At 45.5% G+C, this 18,422-nt stretch overlaps 1 protein-coding gene across 1 annotated transcript in view; it reads left to right on the top strand.

Annotated features, from left to right (window-relative positions):
- The window catches only part of TFR2 (transferrin receptor 2), a gene marked incomplete in the record, with an annotated part of 102,313 nt that overhangs the window by 40,156 nt on the left and 43,735 nt on the right, over window positions 1-18,422 (top strand). The window contains 5 exon segments of the mRNA XM_040347026.1: window positions 2,363-2,546; window positions 7,716-7,856; window positions 7,944-8,055; window positions 11,689-11,811; window positions 11,892-11,969. Coding sequence (XP_040202960.1) covers window positions 2,363-2,546; window positions 7,716-7,856; window positions 7,944-8,055; window positions 11,689-11,811; window positions 11,892-11,969 — 638 coding nt within the window.

Raw genomic sequence — 18,422 nt, 5'->3', positions numbered from 1 at the left:
GGTTTAAACGATGCTCAATTGGTACTAAGGGGCCCAAAGTGTGCCAAGAAAATATCCCCCCCCACCATTACACCACCACCACCAGCCTGAACCGGTGATACAAGGCAGGATGGATCCTTATGACAAATTTTGACCCGACCAGCTGAAATCCAGACTCATCAGGCCAGGCAACGTTTTTTCCAATCTTCTATTGCCCAATTTTGGTGATCCTGTGCCAATTGTAGCCTCAGTTTCCTGTTCTTTGCTGACAGGAGTGGCACCCAGTGTGTTCTTCTGCTGCTGTAGCCCATCTGCTTCAAGGTTGGATGTGTTGCGTGTTCAGAGATGGTATTCTGCCCATTCTCCTCTGACATCAACAAGGCATTTTCCTCCACACAACTGGATATTTCCTCTTTTTCCTAATATTCTCTGTAAACCCGAGAGACGGTTGTGTGTGAAAATCCCAGAAATACTCAGACCAGCCCGTCTGGCACCAACAACCACGCCACGTTCAAAATCACTTAAATCCCCTTTCTTTCCCATTCTAATGCTCAGTTTTATCTTCAGCAAGTCGCCTTCACCACGTCTAGATGCCCAAATGCACAGAGTTGCTGCCGTGTGATTGGCTGATTAGCAATTTGTGTTACCAAGCAATTGAACAGGTGTACATAAAGTGGCCGTTGAGGGTATATTGAACATTATGTGCGGCCTTTTGGTGATTTTCAGAAGTTGACAACCACTGCTATAGATAACGAAGGGGGGGGGGATTTTGGGAGCCCCTAGAAAAGACGGGGGGAGAATTTGGGGGCCCCTAGAGAAGTGACTACACAAGTTACTTGTAAGGACAACATACAGGAGGACAAAGTAAAAATATACAAATATAATTATATAGAGTAGACATGTGCACTGCCAAAATTTTTTTTTGTTTTCGTTACATTTGTTTTTTTGCATTTTTCGTAAATTCGTAAATTTGAAAATCCAAACTTTCCGATTTCCAATTTCTGAATTTTCGAATTCTGAATTTCCAATTTCTGAATTTTCGAATTTGGAGTTTTCGAATTTGGAGTTTTCGAATTTGGAGTTTTCGAATTTGGAGTTTTCGAATTTGGAGTTTTCGAATTTGGAGTTTTCGAATTTGGAGTTTTCGAATTTGGAGTTTTCGAATTTGGAGTTTTCGAAATTTGGAGTTTTCGAAATTTGGAGTTTTCGAAATTTGGAGTTTTCGAAATTTGGAGTTTTCGAAATTTGGAGTTTTCGAAATTTGGAGTTTTCGAAATTTGGAGTTTTCGAAATTTGGAGTTTTCGAAATTTGGAGTTTTCGAAATTTGGAGTTTTCGAAATTTGGAGTTTTCGAAATTTGGAGTTTTCGAAATTTGGAGTTTTCGAAATTTGGAGTTTTCGAAATTTGGAGTTTTCGAAATTTGGAGTTTTCGAAATTTGGAATTTTAAATAATAATTTGAATTTTCACATTTGCGAAATTCAGAATTTTCACATTTGCGAAAATTTTGAATTCTCGAAAATTCGAAAATTCTAGAATTGGGAAATTAGAAATTTCGGAAATTAGAAAATCCAAAAATTCAAAAATTTGTAAATTATGAAATTTCAGAATTAACTAATTTTTCAAAATTCGTAAAAAAAAAAGAATTCAAATTTTCACATTTCCGAAATTCAGAATTTTCATGTGCACTGCCGAAGAATGTGTTTGTTTTCGTTACATTTGTTTTTTTGCATTTTTCGTAAATTCGTAAATTTGAAAATCCAAACTTTCCGATTTTCGATTTCTGAATTTTCGAATTCTGAATTTCCAATTTCTGAATTTTCGAAATTTGGAGTTTTCGAAATTTGGAGTTTTCGAAATTTGGAGTTTTCGAAATTTGGAGTTTTCGAAATTTGGAGTTTTCGAAATTTGGAGTTTTCGAAATTTGGAGTTTTCGAAATTTGGAGTTTTCGAAATTTGGAATTTTAAATAATAATTTGAATTTTCACATTTGCGAAATTCAGAATTTTCACATTTGCGAAAATTTTGAATTCTCGAAAATTCTAGAATTGGGAAATTAGAAATTTCGGAAATTCAAAAATTTGTAAATTATGAAATTTCGGAATTAACAAATTTTTCAAAATTCGTAAAAAAAAAGAATTTGAGTTTTCACATTTCCGAAATTCAGAATTTTCAAATTTCCGAAAATTCTGGATTCTCGAAAATTCTAGAATTTCGGAAATTAGAAATTTCGGACATTTTTAAAAAATGTGTAAATTATGAAATTTCGGAATTAACGAATTTGTCAAAATTCGTAAAAAAAATACGAATTCGGAACTAAACGAATTGCACATGTCTAATATAGATGAGGCAGAACATAAGACGTCTCTCCATTATCCCCCCAGCCTTTATCTTCGGATACCTGGCCACACGCAGACCATGTGCGGCATGTATGAGTAACGGCGCTGACAATGAAATGGTGTCCGATGACTTCCTAGAGCAGGAAACGCCAACCATGGATTGGACGGAGGTGAAGGATTTATTCAATAAGTTCCTGAAGGATGGAGAACAGATCGAGAGCACGATAAGGTAACGCAGAGCGACTCAAACCTTCTGTGGGCTATAAGTCTGTCCTCCCCCTGCTGAGTGAGAGAGTTATGAGTGTTCCGAATGCCACTTTATGCACTGACACACACTATTGTGTCAAAAGTATTGGGACGCCGGCCTTTACACGCACATGAACTTTAATCGCATCCCAGTCTTAGTCCGTAGGGTTCAATATTGAGTTGGCCCCCGCCCTTTGCAGCTATAACAGCTTCAACTCTTCTGGGAAGGCCGTCCACAAGGTTTAGGAGTGTGTCTATGGGAATGTTTGACCATTCTTCCAGAAGCGCATTTGTGAGGTCAGGCACTGAAGGCCTGGCTCACATTCAACCCAAAAGTGTTCTATCGGGTTGAGGTCAGGACTCTGTGCAGGCCAGTCAAGTTCCTCCACCCCAAACTCACTCATCCATGTCTTGCTTTGTGCACTGGTCCAAATCATTGGGTGGAGGGGGGATTATGGTGTGGGGTTGTTTTTCAGGGGTTGGGCTTGGTCCCTTAGTTCCAGTGAAGGGAACTCTTAAGGCGTCAGCATACCAAGACATTTTGGACAATTTCATGCTCCCAACTTTGTGGGAACAGTTTGGGGACGGCCCTTTCATGACTGCGCATCGGTGCACAAAGAAAGGTCCATAAAGATTTGGATGAGCGAGTTTGGGGTGGAGGAACTTGACTGGCCTGCACCTCAAACCTCAACCCGATAGGGATTTATTAGAGACTATGAGCCAGGTCTTCTCGCCCAACATCAGTACCCGACCTTACAAATGCGAAGACACAAGGATGGTCTAGCTAGGACTGAACTAACTAGCACAAAACAGGAGAGGAGGACAAAGGGAGATACCAAATCACCTAAACCACCACTAGGAAGATGACTACGAGTGTTCTGTTTCGAATGCTCCTTTTTGCATTGATATACCCAACTTCAGCCCCAGACCATTTGGCTGGCCAAAGACCAGAGCACTTTTTGCGATTCGGCACTGCGCCGATTTAACTGACAATTGCGCGGTCGTGCGACGTGGCTCCCAAACACAATCGGCGTCCTTTTTCCCCCACAAACAGAGCTTTCTTTTGGTGGTATTTGATCACCTCTGCGGTTTAATAGAGCGACAATTTCGAAAAAAAATACAATATTTATTACTTTTTGCTATAATAAATATCCCCAAAAAATATATAAAAAAATATTTTTTCCCTCAGTTTTGGCCGATACGTATTCTTCTACATATTTTTGGTTAAAAAAAATCGCAATAAGCGTTTATTGCTTGGTTTGCGCAAAAGTCATAGGCCCAAATTCACAAAGCACTTACGCCGACGTCTAACAAGTTACGCCAACGTAAGTGCAAATGTGCGCCGTCGTATCTGTGCGGCAGACCCACGAACCAACACGAGCCTAAAAACAGGCTACACCCCGCCAACGTATCTTGCTTACGCCGGTGTAAAGTGGGCGCACATTTAGGCTGGGAGCATGGTGCCGCTCCCATTGATTAGCCATTCAAAAATGCAAATGAGGGAAATACGGCGATTCACAAACGTGCGCGTGCCCGGCGCATGCTACGCGAGATGCGCGTAAGTTGTACGTTCGGCGTAAAGTTATTCCCCATAAAGGAGGTGCAACCCGGCAACAGACATGCTCAGGTCTGCACCAGGGAACACAAGCCGGCGTATTGTGCGTTGGACGTGTGTCTGGGTGGGCGTACGTTATGTTCACGGCGTACGCAGTGATCCGGCGTAGCTTAGGCAGTTTTGCTGGCGGGGTTGTGAGCAGGCGCATAGGGGTGCGTCCACGTCACGGCGCATGCCCAGTTCGTGATACGTACCTGTCTGGCGCTCGGCCCATCATGTGCATGGGGTCACGCCTCATTTGCATGGGTTCACGCCCACTTCCACCTACGCCGACGTGCGCCTTTGAAACCTACGCCACGCTGGCGCAGCGTTGGGAGCCCTGGCTTGCTGAATGCAATGCTTGCCTCACTGCGCTGCGTTGGCGTAGCGTACAGTGTGTGCACTACGGCGGCGTAATGTGCGCCCTGCTCTCTGTGAATCTGGGCCATAGTGTCTACAAAATAGGGGATTTATGGCATTTTTATTATTATACATTTTTTATTAGAAATGGCGGCGATCTGCGATTTTTATCGGGACTGCGACATTTCGGCGGACACTTTTGACGCTATTTTGGGACCCTTCACATTTTACACAGCGATCAGTGCTATAAAAATGCACTGCTTACTGTGTAAATGACACCGGCAGGGAAGGGGTTAAACACCTGGGGACGAGGAAGTGGTTAAGTGTGTCCTAGGGAGTGATTCTAACTGTGGAGGGGATGGGCTACCACTGACATGACAGCGATCACTGCTCCCGATCACAGGGAGCAGTAGATCAGTGTCCTGTCACTAGGCAGAACAGGGAAATGCCTTGGGCTAGATTCAGCAACGATTTACGGCGGCGTATCCATAGATACGCCGCGTAAATTCAAAGCTGCGCCGGCGTATCTTCTTTCTGTATTCAGAAAGCTCGATACGCCGACATTAGCCTAAGATCCGACTGGCATAAGTCTCTTACGCCGTCGTATCTTAGGGTGCATTCTCACGCTCGCCGCTAGGTGGCGCTTCCGCCGATTCACAAACGTACGTGCGCCCGGCGGTAGTTTTTTACGTCGTTTGCGTAAGGCTTTTTCGGCGTAACGTTGCTCCTGCTATTAGGTGGCGCAGCCAATGTTAAGCATGGACGTCGTTCCCGCTTCGAAATTTGAATTTTTTGCGTCGTTTGCGTAACTCGTTCGCGAATAGGGCTGGACGTAATTTACGTTCACGTCGAAACCAATGACGTCCTTGCGACGTCATTTGGAGCAATGCACACTGGGATATGTACACGGACGGCGCGTGCGCCGTTCGTAAAACACGTCAATCACGTCAGGTCATCACATATTAGCATAAAACACGCCCACCCCTTCCACATTTGAATTACGCGGGCTTACGCCGGCCCCATTTACGCTACGCCGCCGCAACTTACGGAGCAAGTGCTTTGTGAATACTGCACTTGCTCCTGTGAGTTGCGGCGGCGTAGCGTAAATACGATACGCTGCGCCGCCGTAAGAAGGGGCGCAGCTACCTGAATCTAGCCCCTTGTCTACACAGGCATCTCCCCGTTCTGCCGCTTGGTGACACGATCGCGGGACACCAAGTCCGCGGGTCTCACGGGCAAGCAAAGCAACATACAGGTACGTCGCTTTGCGCAGCCGTGCCGTTCCCGCCGACGTATATGTACAGGCGGCGGTCGGCAATCGGTTAACAAGACATGCGGGCCACTCTTTAAAATGAGAAGAAAAGAGGTTTAACCCTAAACTACGTAGATGGTTCTTTACTGTAAGTGCGGCGAGGATGTGGAATTCCCTTCCACAGGCGGTGGTCTCAGCGGGGGCAGTGCTAAACAGGAGACCACATCACTTAAGGAAATAATTTGTAGTGACCCGAAACCACCACCAGATGTCAGCATACACCAGAACTATGGTACAACAGAAATACATACAGAACAATGAGAACCCTAGAGGGCAACACAGACAGGAAGTGGCTATGGGGCAGATTCACGTAGATGGGCGTATTATTGGGCGGGCGTAACGTATTTGATTTACGTTACGCCGCCGCAAGTTTTACGCGCAAGTGCTTTATTCACAAAGCACTTGCCTGTAAAGTTGCGGCGGCGTAGCGTAAATCCCCCTGGCGCAAGCCGCCTAATTCAAATTAGGCGGGTAGGGGGCGTATAGCATTTAAATTAGGCGCCTTCCCGCGCCGAACCTAATGCGCATGCGCCGTCCAAAGAATATCCCAGGGTGCATTGCTCCAAATGACGTCGCAAAGGACGTCATTGGTTTTTCGACGTGAACGTAAATGGCGTCCAGCCCTATTCACGGATGACTTACGCAAACGACGTAAATTTTCAAATTTCGACGCGGGAACGACGGCCATACTTAACATCGGCTGCGCCTCATATAGCAGGGGCAACTTTAAGCCTAACGTAAACGTCGTAACTTCACTGCGTCGGCCCGGGGCGTACGTTCGGGAATTCGCGTATCTAGCTAATTTGCATGCTCGACGGGGGAATCCGACGGTGGTGACATCTAGCGGCGAAAAAAAAAAAAATGCATTTAAGATCCGACGGCGTAAGAGACTTGCGCCTGTCGGATCTAAGGCTGCATTCACACCTGAGCGTCGGTCGTTTTTTTGGGCCTTTTTTTCTGGCGTTTTGTCGCGCGTATTTGCGCGTTTGCATACAGCGTCGTGCGACGTTTTTGTACTTCGGCGTTTTTTATTTTAGCCAATAGGAAAAATTATCATCTTTTCATCACTTGTTGCTATGTTGGTAGATTTTTTTTAATCTTCTGCATGGGCGACAAGTTCTATTTATTAAAGCGACGAAATGCCCGTAGCAAACGCCCGTTGTCGCGCGATACGCTCAATTCGCGCGTTTCCCATTACTTTCTATGGGAACAAAACGCTCAAATACGCCCAAACCGCACGACAAAAAAAGGTCCGGGACTTGTTTGAGCTTCGCGCGACAGGCGTTCGGGCGTTCAGGTGTGAACAGTCACCATAGGGAATAATGTTAATTCTCCCCTCTGGCGTTTGTGAGCAGTGCGCTTCAGGCGTAAAAACGCCTAGGTGTGAATGGGGCCTAAGGCTGCATTCACACCTAAGCGACAGCCGCGTTCGCGTGTAGCGGCAGATTTGCCGCGATTACAAATGTTTCAATTTTTTTTTTTTTTTTTCCTAAAGTATTCCCATTGCTGTCTATTAGAAAACGCGCCTGTCGCGTGAAAAAAAGGGTCCGGGACTTTTTTTCAGGCGACAGGCGTTGCGCGTCTATGAGATGTGAACCATCTCCATAGACGGCAATGGGAATTCTCCCCTCTAGCGGCAGAAGCGTCCCGCGTCGGGCGTTTTGTCGCTTAGGTGTGAATGGGGTCTAATGCTTATCTATGCGTAACTGATTCTAAGAATCAGTCGCATAGATACGACGGCCCCAGATTAGGACTTACGACGGCGTACATGGCGTTGCGCCGTCGTAAGTCCTTTAAGAATCTGGGACTATGAGTCTCCCCCCCCCCCCCCCCCCGTCCTATGAATTTACATTCAGTGTAATATATTTGTATTGTGTCCTCCTCAGGAGGATCTCGAGGAGTCCTCGTCCCTCCGGATCCCCGGAAAATCGGAAATTGGCGGATGATATCCTCCAGCAGTTCCGGACTTACACTCTTGACCACACCTGGGTGGAGAGCCACTACGCCAAGTTACAGTTTCCGGACAGGTGACTCTCCGCACCCAATGGTAAAAACCCCACCAGATGGTGACCCCGCCCCTCTCCGCTCATCACACGTCTCTGCTTTCCCCATAGGACTCGCCCCAATACGCTGAAGATCATTGGTGCTGGCGATAAACTTACCGAGGCCTTTCCATTCAAAGACCAGGAGGTGTACTGCCCATACAGTGCTGTGGGGACTGCTAAGGTGATTGCGGGTGAATCTTTGTGTATCGCACATCACCCACCAGGGACTTGTCTCTATATCACACATCACCCACCAGGGACTGGTCTCTATATCGCACATCACCCACCAAGGACTGGTCTCTATATCACACATCACTCACCAGGGACTGGTCTCTATATCGCACATCACCCACCAGGGACTGGTCTCTATATTGCACATCACCCACCAGGGACTGGTCTCTATATCGCACATCACCCACCAAGGACTGGTCTCTATATCGCACATCACCCACCAGGGACTGGTCTCTATATTGCACATCACCCACCAGGGACTGGTCTCTATATCGCACATCACCCACCAGGGACTGGTCTCTATATCGCACATCACCCACCAAGGACTGGTCTCTATATCGCACATCACCCACCAGGGACTGGTCTCTATATTGCACATCACCCACCAGGGACTGGTCTCTATATCGCACATCACCCACCAGGGACTGGTCTCTATATCGCACATCACCCACCCGGGACTGGTCTCTATATCGCACATCACTCACCAGGGACTGGTCTCTATATCGCACATCACCCACCCGGGACTGGTCTCTATATTGCACATCACCCACCAGGGACTGGTCTCTATATCACACATCACCCACCCGGGACTGGTCTCTATATCGCACATCACCCACCAGGGACTGGTCTCTATATTGCACATCACCCACCAGGGACTGGTCTCTATATCGCACATCACCCACCAGGGACTGGTCTCTATATCGCACATCACCCACCCGGGACTGGTCTCTATATCGCACATCACTCACCAGGGACTGGTCTCTATATCGCACATCACCCACCCGGGACTGGTCTCTATATTGCACATCACCCACCAGGGACTGGTCTCTATATCACACATCACCCACCCGGGACTGGTCTCTGTATCGCACATCACCCACCCGGGACTATTCTCTATATCGCACATCACTCACCAGGGACTGGTCTCTATATCGCACATCACCCACCAGGGACTGGTCTCTATATCGCACATCACCCACCAGGGACTGGTCTCTATATCGCACATCACCCACCCGGGACTGGTCTCTATATCGCACATCACTCACCAGGGACTGGTCTCTATATCGCACATCACCCACCCGGGACTGGTCTCTATATTGCACATCACCCACCAGGGACTGGTCTCTATATCACACATCACCCACCCGGGACTGGTCTCTGTATCGCACATCACCCACCCGGGACTATTCTCTATATCGCACATCACTCACCAGGGACTGGTCTCTATATCGCACATCACCCACCAAGGACTGGTCTCTATATTGCACATCACCCACCCGGAACTGGTCTCTATATTGCACATCACCCACCAAGGACTGGTCTCTATATTGCACATCACCCACCCGGGACTGGTCTCTATATCGCACATCACTCACCAGGGACTGGTCTCTATATCGCTCATCACCCACCAGGGACTGGTCTCTATATCGCACATCACCCACCAGGGACTGGTCTCTATCGCACATCACCCACCAGGGACTGGTCTCTATATCGCACATCACCCACCTGGGATTGGTCTCTATATCGCACATCACCCACCAGGGACTGGTCTCTATATTGCACATCACCCACCCGGGACTATTCTCTATATTGCACATCACCCACCAGGGACTGGTCTCTGTATCGCACATCCCCCACCAGGGACTGGTCTCTGTATTGCACATCACCCACCCGGGACTGGTCTCTATATCGCACATCACCCACCAGGGACTGGTCTCTGTATCGCACATCACCCACCAGGGACTTGTCTCTGTATTGCACATGACCCACCAGGGACTGGTCTCTGTATCGCACATGACCTGTAGAGACCACACACAAGTTAGTTGTTGTTCCCCATATAACCCACTTATTAATCAGCAATGGCACACTATTGCACTGTCCCTACCAGGAACCTCTCCCTACTCTGATACTCTCCCTGACTTTCCTCTGTCCCTCACCTATCTACTCTCGCCAGGCCCCCTATTATATAGAGTCCTACACCAAGATGGCTGCCAGAGGTCATCATCAGACGTTTCATCGTCCAATGAGACAGCTGCAACCTCTCTGACAACTACAGAGTCCCTTAAGGAACAATTATCCTCTAGAGATTCTTCTCCTGTGGCACAGCACCACCTACTGGATGGAGGACAAGTTGCACCTGCCTACAGGTCTCCTGGTCCCTGTATTTCATACTGACACTGTAACAGGCTCTGTACACTGCACCCAAGGTCTGGTCACTGCATTGTACTGTATATAAGCTGTTGTGTTACACTGAGTGATTTATTATTGCTCTGTGTCTTTAAGCTCTGTTCCCTTCTGTCCAGCTGAACTCTCTCTCCCACCATAGTTCTGTATATTCCCCTCCACTTCCTGTCTCTCACTCATTTTCTTATGTAGCGCTTCCCCCGCAGGAGCCGCTGGTTTGTTTTTGGGATCGGCATATTGAGTTACCTTGATATGGCCCAGGGGTGTAGTGGCAAAGACAAACAGCCGAGATGTCACTTAGGATTTCTGGGAGGAACGGGCCTCTCTCACAGACCCGGCTCTAGGGCCCCCGCCACGGGCCAATTACAATAACTGAGCTAGATAGATAGATGGAGCGAATCCTCCCAGTAGATTTCTGAATTGGTCACCAGATGACAGCAACATACCTGTCAGTACTCTGGTCACCGGATCCCCAATTGGTTTGTTCAGGCTCTGTTGGACGACCTGCCTCCGGGTTCTCCTCAAACCGACTCCCCAATCGTACGGCACCCAGCCTGGGATCCTTTCAATAGAACCGGGAACCCAGCCAGTCACTGGGCTCCCCTTGTACCTCCGGATGAGGTTCCACGTAGTCTGCAATTTTGGCCAGGTGGGCCACGCCGGCGGGGTCCATGGATGCGCGCACCCTGAAGGTGGATGCCGCACCTGGAACGGGGACCCCGCAAAGATTTTAAAACACATGACACATGTCACAGATATACCCCTCTCCAGCACGCCCCGCGAGGGAAAAATCTCCTCTGATTGGCTGCTGGAGAAACTTACTCTGCCAGAACCCCTCTGGCGCCAACTGCTGGCCAGGGATGGCATTGCATTCCTGGACCACAGACTGACCCAGTGGACATTTCTGGAATGACAGAAGTCCCAAAATTTAAACTAATTATGAATGGGAGCAACATAACTCTCCCATTCCCCATTAACTTTAGCGTAGTGCCCATGCTGAAAGTAAGGGGGCGCTACACTTAGTATACTACCCTGCTGTAACATCTTTCCATGTGGCTTACAACACCAACGTTTTTCTACCTATAAATATCCATCATTGAACAGAACATTCAAAAGGATTCATCGTCTGTCTCTCTAACAGTGAGTTTATTCATTAAGTTAAGCTGTCTGAATTGATGCAAGGGATAAATAGAACACCAGGTCGTGTAAGCCCTACATGAAGCTGGAGATAAAAAGTTTATGGCCTTGTAGTTGAGTCAGAACATACGCCATGAGGGGCCAAGCATATTATATACTGGCCATTATAATATATCTTCTGAGTTTACACCGACCATACGTCTGTCTCTATACACACACACACCACACTGTGTATTCTATACGTCTCTCTCTATACCTCCAGGCAGGGCTGGTGTACGTAAACTATGGGACGAAGGAGGACTACAAGATACTGAGTAGCTGGGGAGTGAATGTCACCGACAACCTGGTCATTGTGAGGACCGGATCTATTACCTTTGCGGAGAAGGTGAGCGTTGTGTTCCTGAAGATCCACAAATATATCCACACACTGCACACACATTGATCTCTCTTCATTGTGGCTTCTAGGTGTACAACGCTGAGCGGGCCGGAGCCGTGGGTGTCCTGATATTCACAGACATGATTGATGCCGCAGTATATGGACATGTGAGTGCTACAATTTGCCGTATATTTATCAAATACAATATCAATTCTCCTAGTTAAAGTGCATGTACATTTTGTTCTGTGTGCATGGGGCAAAACAAAAAAAAAAGAAGAAGAAAGGTATTAGGCAATTTTCAGTGCTGGTTGAATGTTTTATTTTGATTAAAAAAGGAAAATACAGTATTTGGCAACACGATGGCGCTGATTAGCACAGCAAATTCCTTTGATACATACAGTATTTCCCCAAAAATAAGACCTACCCGAAAATAAGACCTAGCGTTATTTTCCAGGAGGGCTGCAATATAAGCCCTACCCCGAAAATAAGCCCTAGTTTAAAATGCTTGCAAAATCCTATAATCCGCTCTATTACAGGAGTATATAATGAATAAAAAGATTACTGCGCTAGTTCTAAATATAATGAAAACAAAAAGCTGCGACCAAAAAGTGTTATACTACACTACACCAGACAAATATAAAAACAGAGAGAAGGTCACGCTAATAAACGTGATATGCTGTGTGCTAAAACAGCTAACCCCAATTGAATGGAACAAATAATAAATTATAATTAGTTGCTCAATGATTAATAATGTCTTAATGATAATACATATATATCAGTGAATAGTGATAAATAAAGTGAAGCAAAGTCCACCATAAAGAAAGTTCATAATATATAAGTCCCAAATGCAAGGTCAATGAAACATCCCAGGAAGAGGTGATGAGAAAGGCACTTCCACCAAAGTCAAACACTGCCTCTTACCGAATCCTATTGATCTTTGCTTAACCACTTCCCGACCTCCTCATGTACATATACGTCAGCAGAATGGCACGGACAGGCACATGTACGTACCTGTACGTCCTCTGCTAGACGTGGGTGGGGGGTCCGATCGGGACCCCCCCCCGGTACATGCGGAGGTCGGGTCCGCTCGGGGAGCGATCCGGGACGACGGCCCGGCTATTTGTTTATAGCCGCTCCATCGCGATCGCTCCCCGGAGCTGAAGAACGGGGAGAGGTGTGTGTAAACACGGCTTCCCCGTGCTTCACTGTGTCGGCGCATCGATCGGGTCATTCCCTTTATAGGGAAGACACGATCGATGACGTCATTCCTACAGCCACACCCCCCTACACTAGTAAACACACACAAAGTAAACTCTAACTCCTACAGCGCCCCCTGTGGTTAACTCCCAAACTGCAACTGTCATTTTCACAATAAACAATGCAATTTAAATGCATTTTTTGCTGTGAAAATGACAATTGTCCCAAAAATGTGTCAAAATTGTCCGAAGTGTCCGCCATAATGTCGCAGTCACGAAAAAAATCGCTGATTGCCGCCATTAGTAGAAAAAAAAATAAAAAAAATAAAAATGCAAAAAAACTATCCCCTATTTTGTAAACGCTATAAATTTTGCGCAAACCAACCGATAAACGATTATTGCGATTTTTTTTACCAAAAATAGGTAGAAGAATACGTATCGGCCTAAACTGAGGAAAAAAAATTTTTTATATATGTTTTTGGGGGATATTTATTACAGCAAAAAGTAAAAAATATTGCATTTTTTTCAAAATTGTCTCTCTATTTTTGTTTATAGTGCAAAAAATAAAAACCGCAGAGGTGATCAAATACCACCAAAAGAAAGCTCTATTTGTGGGGAAAAAAGGACGGCAATTTTGTTTGGGAGCCACGTCGCACGACCGCGCAATTGTCTGTTAAAGCGACGCAGTCCCGAACTGTAAAAACCCCTTGGGTCTTTAGGCAGCAATATGGTCCGGGGCTTAAGTGGTTAAGGAGATCAAATACATCATAAAAGAATGATATCCTCGAACAAATTATCCAGCTCAAGAGGTCCAGAACGGTAGATAATCTCAGTCGAAGAGCCAACACAGGATAAGTATATGTAAAGGAAGAAAGGACTCACATGATCCCGTGACCACGTCCCCTTCGAGACGAAACCTAGGGAGGCGACGTTCTGACGTCACCGCGCATTGTTATCGGACCCGGAAGATACGGGCTGTTTGTTTGAGAGCTGGCCGGCTTATTTTTACTGAATGCCTTTATTCATTTGACCTGATGTAAGTGCAACTCCTTTTATTTCTTATTAAACGCGAGGATTTTACACTATGTGAGTCCTTTCTTCCTTTACATATACTTATCCTGTGTTGGCTCTTCGACTGAGATTATCTACTGTTCTGCACCTCTAGAGCTGGATAATTTGTTCGAGGATATCATCCTTTTATGCTGCATTTGATCTCCTTAAACAGAGATCAATAGGATTCGGTAAGAGGCAGTGTTTGACTTTGGTGGAAGTGTCTTTCTCATCACCTCTTCCTAGGAGTATATAATGTACAATGTGTGTGTTTCTGTAATATAATTGTGGAGAAGAGACCTCCTGCGGGTCACAGAAGCGCAGAGCGGCGCTATAACAAAACCATTTGGCAAATTATATTATAGAAACACACACTGTGACGGGAGTCACTTTTGGACGCAGGGTGACCAAGAAAATAATGAACACTGAGAATAGGATTGGATTACTTCAAATGGCAATATCTCTCAAGAAATATGAAGATTTTATCCCCTGTACACTGTGAGGTCTATGACCAGGAAGTATAATTCCTAATATCAGGGCCGCCATCAGGAATTTTGGGGGCCCATTACACAGTTTCAGGCATGGGCCCCATGGAGCAGAGAACCGGGGGGGGGGTGCTACAGCCGCAAATTGAGAAGGCGGGGGGAGTGTCGCAAGTTGTGAAGCCGCAAATTAACCACTTAACTCCCGGACCATATTGCTGGTCAAAGACCAGAGCACTTTTTGCGATTCAGCACTGCGTCGCTTTAACTGACAATTGCGCGGTCGTGCAGCGTGGCTCCCAAACAAAATTGTCCTTTTTTCCCCACAAATAGAGCTTTCTTTTGGTGGTATTTGATCACCTCTGCTGTTTTTAGTTTTTGCGCTATAAACAAAAATAAACAATAAACAAAAATAGAGCGACAATTTTGAAAAAAATGAATATTTTTTACTTTTTGCTATAATAAATATCCCCCAAAAATATATAAAAAAAATGTTTTTTTTCTTCAGTTTAGGCCGATACGTATTCTTCTACCTATTTTTCGTAAAAAAAAAAATCGCAATAAGCGTTTATTGATTGGTTTGCACAAAAGTTATAGCGTTTACAAAATAGGGGATAGTTTTATGGCATTTTTATTAATATTTTTTTTTTACTAGTAATAGCGGCGATCTGCGATTTTTTTTTTGGGTACTGCGACATTATGGCGGACACTTCGGACACTTTTGACACATTTTTAGGACCATTGGCATTCAGTGCTATAAAAATGCATTGATTACTATAAAAATGCCACTGGTAGGAGTGGGGAAGGGGGCGGGGAAGGGGTTAAGTATGTTCCCTGGGTGTGTTCTAACTGTAGGGGGGGTGGACTCACTAGGGGAAATTACTGAACAGACGGTCAGGCATTTCTCCCCTGACAGGACAGGGAGCTGTCTGTTTACACACACAGCTCCTCAGCTCCTCCCTGGTTCTTGCTCTGTAACGAGCGATCGCGGGTGCCTGGCGGGCACACGCGCAGGAGTCAGGAGCGAGCGGGGGGCCGACGTAGAGCTACGGGCTCTCGCACAGGAGAGCCGACCACCTGGTCGGCAACCAGTTAAGGTTGGGGGGGCTTTGGGTGCTGACGAAAAAAAAATAAAAGAAGGGGGATGTTCTCTGGGCCCATGGGGACCACCAGGTCCCTTACAGGTGTACTGCTTGTACCCCCCTGATGGCGGCCCTGCCTAATATGACTATTCCAGGAAGTTCAATGTAAGAGACGGACCATATTGCTTAACGATGTTGCTTTTGTCTGGATAAGTAACTTGTGTTAATCTTGTCTGAGGCAGCTTTCCATTCACCTATTATTAAGTGTGCTAATGAACTCACCTGCTGTCTGATAAGGGATGTATTGACACTCAGAATAATGTGTATTGGGGGCTCGTCATGTAACCATTGTGTGATGTTGTGGGTGGATTCGGGTCATTGTTCATTTGGTGACTGCAGTATTCTCAAGTGTATATAAAGAGCCTGTATTCCTTTCAATAAAGAGTCAGATTCCTGCTTCACCCTCAATACAGAGCCTCGTCTCGTACTTGACGGAGAAGTATTCGTATGGGTTTCTTGTTCGGCTGATTGGAGTGCCTTCATGTTCGGGAATGGAATGTCCTAAACAAATTTAACCCCTTTCATACTCGGGGTGTCGTTACACACACATTGTACATTATATAATACTGTAATAGAGTGGATTATAGGATTTTACAAGCATTTTAACTCAGTTCACATTGGGGATTCCTGTCAGGCAGGGAGAGAATACAGCAACGTTACATAATATGACTGTAACGGAATGGCCCGTGATACCCAGAGACTTTTGAAGGATGCGGGGTACTCCTGTGCCAGCTTCACTAATGACTCTTGGGTCTAGGGTCATCCTATGTCCAATAGGGGCATAGGATGACTGAGAAATGATATCATGAATTACATGAGATGGGACAATAATGATTATTCATGTATTGCAGGATATCTTGAAATATTACAAGTGGTTTATTCTGACCCCAACAGGTCAATAGGACAGTATTCATTCATGTTGGGACACATAGACTGTTGAGGTGCTAATTAAGTCTACCTGGCTGTAATGATAAAAGTTTGCTGTGATTGCATTCCATTGTCTATTGTGCTAATTAAGTCTGCCTCTCAAGAACCTTTCATTGTGTATGCTAATGACACTGTATTGTGTGAAAGATCTATTGATGATAGATATGTGTTGGCAGTCTGAAAGGTCAGATGTCTGACCTTTCGGGTGTAGTGGACTAGCATATCAATTATGTTTACTAAAGGAATGCGTTTTATGTAGCAGGTGAGAATAACTTATCGCAGAGTCATAGCATCTGACTTGTCAGCTGTAGTAATTAACTCCTGTAGATTCGGTGCCAGAATGTCATTATCTAACGGAATTTGTATTGAGCACCAATTGTGTCATGTTGTGGGTGGAGTTGAGTCATTGTCCATATTTGGCTTCTAACTGTATAAAAACCTGTGAGTTTACCATTAAAGTATTTATTCTGTTTGGAACCAGAGAACAGAGCTGTGTGGGTTGGTAAGCTGTCTTGCGTTGGTGGAATGGAATATCGTAAACGAAACGGCGTTAACCCCTGACCGTTACAAAGACCTACCCTGAAAATAAGCCCTACTGTGTCTTTTGTTGCCAAAATTAATATAAGACCCGGGCTTATTTTTGGGGAAACACAGTAGCACCATTTAGTGCCAAATGCATTTACCATTATAAAATCAATGAAAAAAATTTGAGCAGCACAGAAAATAGCCTAATTCCACCGACGGGGGTTTTAGTCCTTCCCCGCTCCATGCTAAAACTAAGCAAAAAAACGTTTATGGCTCGTTATATAGAGTGAGGTATGGCCAACCGCTCACCTTGACCTTTGGGGTGGTGAGCATGATGCTTTGTTGTGTGGACATGGAACTCTTTTTATCCCATGTTCTCCTCCGGCAGACAGTACTGGCACCAAACAACTGAATGAGGTGGCACCACAACCACCCTGCAGCCATATGTAATGTACAGTGCCTTGAAAAAGTATTCATGCCCCTTGAAATTTTGTTGTCATGTTACAACCAAAAAAGTAAATGTATTTTATTGGGATTTTCTGTGATAGACCAACAACAAAGTGATAAATGATTTTCAAAATCTTTTATAAATAAATATGTGAAAAGTGTGTGTGTGTGGGGGGGGGGGGGCATTTGTGTCCAGCCCCCTTTACTCTGATTCCCCTAACTAAAATCTAGTGGAACCAATTGCCTTCAGAAGTCACCTAATTAATAAATAGAGTCCACCTGTGTGTAATTTAATCTCAGTATAAATACAGCTGTTCTGTGAAGCCCTCAGAGGTTTGTTAAAGAATCTTAAGTGAACAAACAGCAGCATGAAGGCCAAGGAACACACCAGACACGTCAGGGATGAAGTTGGGGAGAAGTATAAAGCAGGGTTAGGTTATATAAAAAAATATCCCAAGCTTTGAACATCTCACGGAGCTCTGTTCAATCCATCATCTAAAAATGGAGAGTATGGCACAACTGCAAAAACCTACCAAGACATGTCCGTCCACCTAAACTGACCGTGCCGGGCAAGGAGAGCATTCATCGGAGAAGCAGCCAAGAGGCCCATGGTAACTCTGGAGGAGCTGCAGAGAACCACGGCTCAGGTGGGAGAATCTGTCCACAGGACAACTATTAGTCGTGCTCTCCACAAATCTGCCCTTTATGGAAGAGTGGCAAGAAGAAAGACATTGGTGAAAGAAAGTCATAAGAAGTCCTGTTTGCAGTTTGTGAGAAGCCATGTGGGGGAGGGGACACAGCAAACATGTGGAAGAAGGTGCTCTGGTCACATGACACCAAAATTAAACTTT

This window comes from Rana temporaria, chromosome 3 (assembly GCF_905171775.1).
Source record: "Rana temporaria chromosome 3, aRanTem1.1, whole genome shotgun sequence".
NCBI classification, from domain to species: Eukaryota; Metazoa; Chordata; class Amphibia; order Anura; family Ranidae; genus Rana; species Rana temporaria.
The sequence above is the reverse complement of the archived record's forward strand: the minus strand, read 5'-3'. Positions and strand labels throughout refer to the sequence as shown.